Source organism: Thamnophis sirtalis, unplaced genomic scaffold, assembly GCF_051295495.1.
Source record: "Thamnophis sirtalis isolate CommonGarterSnake01/CBP01778 unplaced genomic scaffold, rThaSir2_p1.2 scaffold_2, whole genome shotgun sequence".
Taxonomy (NCBI): Eukaryota; Metazoa; Chordata; class Lepidosauria; order Squamata; family Natricidae; genus Thamnophis; species Thamnophis sirtalis.
The window spans coordinates 518,439-524,447 of NW_028261382.1; the positions used below are offsets into that span (position 1 = coordinate 518,439).

At 62.0% G+C, this 6,009-nt stretch overlaps 1 protein-coding gene across 1 annotated transcript in view; it reads left to right on the forward strand.

Annotated features, from left to right (window-relative positions):
* Nucleotides 1-210: 210 nt before the first annotated feature.
* The window catches only part of TBC1D2B (TBC1 domain family member 2B), an 11,805-nt gene continuing 6,006 nt past the window's right edge, over nt 211-6,009 (forward strand). Inside the window, exons 1-4 of the mRNA XM_087703918.1 lie at nt 211-571; nt 1,778-1,931; nt 4,007-4,172; nt 5,807-5,967. Of these exons, the coding sequence (XP_087560044.1) occupies nt 224-571; nt 1,778-1,931; nt 4,007-4,172; nt 5,807-5,967 (829 nt within the window). The 5' untranslated portion in view covers nt 211-223. The remainder of the gene's footprint in view (nt 572-1,777; nt 1,932-4,006; nt 4,173-5,806; nt 5,968-6,009) is intronic.

Here is a 6,009-nt window from a genome sequence, read left to right on the forward strand (position 1 = left end):
CCGCCGTGTGTGAAGCGCCCGGGGATTCCGCGCTCGTTGTCTGAAGGGGTTTCCCGACTCTCAGTAAAGCGAACCTTTCACGGCCGCGGCCGCCCTTCTTCTCCGAGGCGCCAGCAGAGGCCGGCGGCGTGGCGGGGCGCTCGGCGGCTCCTCCTCGCGGGGCCGAGCCGGAAGGGATGCGCGGGCGGAGCGAGAGAGCGGGCGGGCGGCGGCGGCTGGCGGGATGCCGGCGGAGGGGCAGGAGGGGGCGGCGGGCGGCCGTCGCCTGTGCGGCTACCTGCAGAAGCTCTCCGGGAAGGGCCCCCTGCGGGCTTTCCGCAGCCGCTGGTTCGCCTTCGACGCGCCCCGCTGCGCGCTCTGCTACTACAAGGGCCCGCGGGAGGCGCAGCCGCTGGGCCGCCTGGAGCTGGCCCACGCCGCCTTCCGCCTGCACGACGCGCCCGCGCCCGGCCCGGGCCCCCAGCCGCAGCTCCAGCCGCCGCCGGCCGAGGAGGAGCGGCGCCAGGAGGACGGCGCGCCCGGCACCGCCTTCGAGATCCACGGGCCCGGCGGCGACGTGGCGGTCCTGCGGGTGAGCAGCCGGGCGGGGAGGGAGGGAGGGAGGGGAGAGGCGGCCCTGCCCCGCGCGGAGGCTTCCCTGCAGGGGCTGGGAGCGCCGGGGCTCTTCGGCCCTTACGGGGGGGGGGTCGCCTTCGGCAGCTCCTCCCTCCGTGGCAGAGGCCCCCGCGGCCCTCGGCTGGCCCTCACCTGGCCCGGGGGGCGGAGGACGGGAGAAGGCTGCAGAATGGGGGGGGGGTCCCGGCCTTCTCCGAGGGGCCAATGCCAGGAGCCCCCTTCTGGCCCCGCTACGGCCTTCCTCCCTCCACCACTACAGGCCAAGGCCGCCACCGCCTCCCTGGGCTGAGCCTTCCTCTCTGGAGGGTCTGGCTGGCCGAGCGAGGACCCTCCAGGCGGGGCCCCGTTGGAGACCCCGGGTTGGTTGCTGGCACGTTCCCTTCCCTCCTCCTCCCCGCATGAGGAGCGGCGCCAGATGTTTAGGGCGGCCTCTCCAGATGGGTTTGCACAACCTCTTGGGTGCAGTTTGGATCTCAAGCCCCCGGCAGGGCAGCCGCTCAGGCCCCTCGCTCGGCTGACCCAGGGGTGGGGGTGGGGGCTGTGGCTGATGGAAGGTGAAAGGGGCTCAAAGTCAAACCCTCCCCCCCCCCATTTGAAAGGATTCCCCACCTCAGGAGGCCTTCAGCTTCCCGGCCCTCCCCCCCCTGCCTGCAGTTGCTCAGGAGGGACTGGCTGGCCAGGGGCACCTCCGAGGTTTCCACGCTGGCAGCCGCTGCCTGGTGGCCCTGCTGAAGTCCCAGAGGTCACCCAGGCCAAAGCCAACATGCCAGTTGTGGGAAATGATGCGGTCAACACCGGCCCCTGAGAGAGACGGTGACTCCGTTCCCGGAGTCCCCAGTGCAGAAGGCAAAACCGTAGACTGCTGGGAGTGAATCAGGGGAAGCCAAACTCTGCTACTGGAAACTCCCTACTCGTTCTGTGGCACGATAGCTGAGCGGTTGGCCTATGCGGTCGTAGCAGGATTCCGTCCTGGGTCAGACTAGATGGCTTCCAAGGCTCCCCCGCCCCCCTCTGCCGAGACGGGCGATGACTGCCCTCCTGGGCTGTCTGTGTTTCCAGCGGATTGGGAAGCCTCCTCTCCGCTTGCTCCAATCCTCTCTTCCTCTCCCTCCCTCCCTCAATGCTTGTAACCGTCAGGGCTGCCGGCTTCTCTCCGCCACAGGCTGCCACGCACCAGGACATGATGTACTGGTTGCAGGAGTTGCAGCAGAAGAGGTGGGAGCATTGCCACAGCCCCGACGCTGCCAAGCACTACAGCCGGACGTCGCCGACCCCAGCCGGCTGCTCCAGGGGGCTGGTGGCCAAGGACAGTCCCGGTAAGTGACGCATCTCTCGCTGACCCCCAGGACAGCGCAGGGGGTGAGACCACGGCTGCGGCCACTTCCACGTGGTGGCGTGTTGCTTTCACGCCGGCTTCAGGGTCCACGTTGGGGGCTGGATGGGAGGGAGAAAAGGGCCCCCTGCAGAATCGGACCCCGTCGGCCTTCCTCGCCTCGAGGTCTCCAGTTGTGCTGGGACTACAACTCCCAGGATTCCCAGCCAGTGATTGTCCACAGCAATAGCAATAGCAATAGCAGTTAGACTTATGTACCGCTTCATAGGGCTTTCAGGCCTCTCTAAGCGGTTTACAGAGTCAGCATATCGCCCCCAACAACAATCCGGGTCCTCACTTCACCCACCTCAGAAGGATGGAAGGCTGAGTCAACCAGGAACGAACTCCTGGCAGTGAGCAGAGTTAACCTGCAATATTGCAGATAGATAGGTAGGTAGGTAGGTAGGTAGGTAGGTAGGTAGGTAGATAGATAGATTAGCATAGCATAGCATAGCATAGCAATAGCAGTTAGCAATAGCAGTTAGACTTATATACCGCTTCATAGGCCTTTCAGGCCTCTCTAAGCGGTTTACAGAGAGTCAGCATATTGCCCCCAACAATCTGGGTCCTCATTTTACCCACCTCGGAAGGATGGAAGGCTGAGTCAACCCTGAGCCGGTGAGATTTGAACCGCTGAACTGCTGATCTAGCAGTAGCCTGCAGTGCTGCATTTAACCACTGCGCCACCTTGGCTCTTCAGAACTGTTCTGCCTCAGCACATTTTCCCCCCTGTGTCACAAGAAGCTGCTTCCTTGATTTGGTGACTGTTTTTCCTTCATTTTTCTCCACAACAGCAAACATTTATTTAAAGCTTACTTTAAAGATAACGCAAATTGGAAATTATGGTCTGTACGCTTATGTGCGTGTGTGTCTGTGTGCAGGTGTACACACACATACACATCAACAAATACACACAAAGCCAGCTTTTATTTTGGGTCAGGTTGGATTTTTAACTGAATTCTTTGGCCAAACGTTGATTTTTTTCAAACGTATACAAGGGAGGGTATGCGTACAAGCGTGGATTCTGTTGAATATCCAGTTGCAACAATAACGCCATTCATGGTTTCCCTCTTTTTAACAGCCATGTTTTTAAAGAGGTGGGCAGTAAATATAACACATGGCGTCCTTGTGGGTCAGGGAACCCACAAGGCGTTTGCTCTGATTAGACGGCTGGTGGGGCTTTTTCGGAGGGTGAGGACCCGGATTGTTGTTGGGGGCAATATGCTGACTCTGTAAACCGCTTAGAGAGGGCTGAAAGCCCTAGGAAGCGGTATATAAGTCTAACTGCTATTGCTATTGCTATTGATGGAGGGTGGGTGGGAGGGTGTGGGCCTCCTGTTGTCAGTGCCCCCCAAGGGCAGTTCCTGCATCTCAGGAACGGCTGTGGGCCAGAAGAGGGGGTCGGCTAAAGGGGGAGGGGGCTGCCTTGCACTTCGGCTTCTCAGACGGGGTCCCTGCTGGGCCAGGAGAGCCAGAAAGAGCCGCCTCCTTCCTCGCAGAGCTGCAGCGGAAGAGCTGGGCCGGCCCTTCTGGCTGGCTGTGGTTTCCTCCAGGGAAGCCTTCGCAAAGTTACAGGAAGCCACTTCAGGGCCTCCCGCCAGCTTCTGCCCCGTAAGCAGAGGAGCCCCGGATGGTCGCTCTGTGCGGTGGACAGGTTGGGGAAAGTCGGCGCTCCCACCAGCCCAGAGAGGGGCTCTGGTAGTGGGCACGCTGCTCTCCAGAAGGCATCGGTCGCTGCATGGGGGGGGGGGGTAGCAGCGTGGGCATGGGCGTGCCTGCTGAGCTGCCAGTGCTGCTCCTGCCAGGAGCTTAGAGCAGAGAGGAAGTGTGACCGGGGCAGCTGATGTATGCGCCGCCTGCATTTCCTGCGAGGGTCCCTGAAGAGCCGCAGGATCATCAGGATCAGTGGTTCCCCTCGAGGCCTCCGCTGAGACACCCGGGGGCTCTTGGGATGGTTTCCTGTAAGCCTGAAGCTGGAAGTCGGTTGGCAGATAACCTCCGGGCTTGGCTTTTCCTCAGATTGCACGGCGCTGCCCGCAAATGCTTCGGCGGAGAAAGCCCGCCATGTCCTCGCCGTTGAGATCGCCCCCACGGAGCTGGTGGGGGAGCAAGCCGCCTGCCTGCCCGCTCCGGGCCACCCGGGCCCCATCAACTTCTCCTTCAGGCAGCTGGGCACCGAGATCAGGTGAGTCCTGGCGGGGGCAGCTAGAGAAGGCGCTTTTCTCCTCCGAGGGCCCATTGGACTTAAGGCTGGGCACTGAGGCGAGTGAGCGAGCAGGCTTTGGAAGTGGCTTCCAGCGGCTAAATCCCCCAGCGTGTTCTGAACTCGCACCCCTAGAGAAGTCCTACGAAGCACAAGGACGGTTCTGTGATGCGGTTTTGCACTCAAAGCGTCTCATGGACGGCAGAATCCGCCATCCAGAAGGAATCCACGAAACCAGAGGTTGCAAATGGGGCAGCAAAATGACGTGTGTGTGTGTGTAAATAGACATGGACGCCGGGGTCTCTGGCAGGCGAACTGCTCCCATTTGAGAGCCACCGAAAGCCTCTGAAATGGCACCCCCCCCCCAATCCAGCCACTTCGCCAGAGGCTCCCTTGTTGCACCCCCCAATTCCTCTCCCCAGCCAGACCCCTTTGGCTCTCTCCCCCTGGTCTGGGGCAAGCGGGGGGCCTCCCTGCCCCACAGAGGCTGCCCACCCTCGTGCCAGGTGCTGGAGCGCACAGCCAGTGTCCCTGCTGCCCGGCATTTGGCTGGGAGGTGGCCTGGGAGGAGGTGAGGAAGGATCGGGCCCTGGTGGAGCGTTTGGCACAACCGTTGGCAAACGCTTGTGAGTCAGACTCCGCTTCCCGTGTGAGACCCACTTCCCCCTTGTTCCTTCACCCGCGTCTGCCTGAGCTGCTGCCTGGACAAGCAGCCCAGCTGTTTGTGGCCACTGTAGCTGCAGGAGCCCGGCAGACGGACGGCAGCTGCCAAGGGAGAAGCGTTTGCCTTTTGTACTTCCCCTGTTGGGCATCTGCCTGCCACAAGCTTCCCTCTTTTGCCGATCCTCCTCACAGCCTGCCCGCCAGTGCACCCTCCTGTGGGGTAAACAGAGGCCGGATTTTGCAAGCGCGCATTCCTCGTGGTCTGGGGCAGCCGCCTTGAACCCGCTTCCTCCTTGAAAGGGGGGGGGGGGACGGGGGTGCCTGGAGAACGGAGAGCTCCGGAAAGGCCGCCTTGGTTTTCAAAAGTCTTGAGAAAGCGGGGGGGGGGTGGGGGGGAGAGGCTCAGGGCGACCGAAGCAGAACCGCTTTGGAGCCAGGCAGGGAGAGAGTCCTGGGCTGCTCAGAGGCAGCAACTGTCCCTTTAAAAGCCCTCCCTTCATCAGGGTCCCTGCCCTGGCTTCTTGTCTCCCCCAGCCTCACTCTTGGGAAGGGGCTCAAGCTTGACCACAGGCGGCCATCGGAGGGTCAGGCTTGCGCCATTTCCTGCCTGCTGTTTACGTCGAAGCTCAGAGAGGCGGGAGGGGTCCGGAGCTCCTGGCATTCGGCTCTTGGGAAGCAGAGAGCAAGTGCCTCCCCCAGGCAGCTCCAGAGAGCAAAGGGGGGGGGGTGATGGAGGGCAATGGAGCCCTCCTGTCCTGGGCGCTTTTGAGGCCCATGGAGGGAGGGGGCACCAATGCTCTCCAGGGGGGCTCTCTGCTTCTGATTGGGGGGAGGGGGGGGTTCCTGCTTTGAGGCCCTCGGAGAAGTCGCTGGGCTCTTGGCGTCTGCAGCTTTGTGAGTCCAGCCAACCTCTCTCTGCCCTCCCAGCCATTTCGGACGTCTGTCCTTTGCAGGAATTCTGTGTCTTCCTTAAGAACCGGGAAAGGAAGTGGGGAAAACCGCAGGAGTGTTTTTTACACCGAAGAATGGGAAATGCTGGACCCCTCCCCAAAAGACCTGCAGGAGTCGGCGGCTCAGGAGGAGAAGCGAAGGCTGGCAGCCGAGACCAGCAAAGGTGCCCGTTCTCCCCCCTGCCCCCCATTTTCATTGCTTTTGC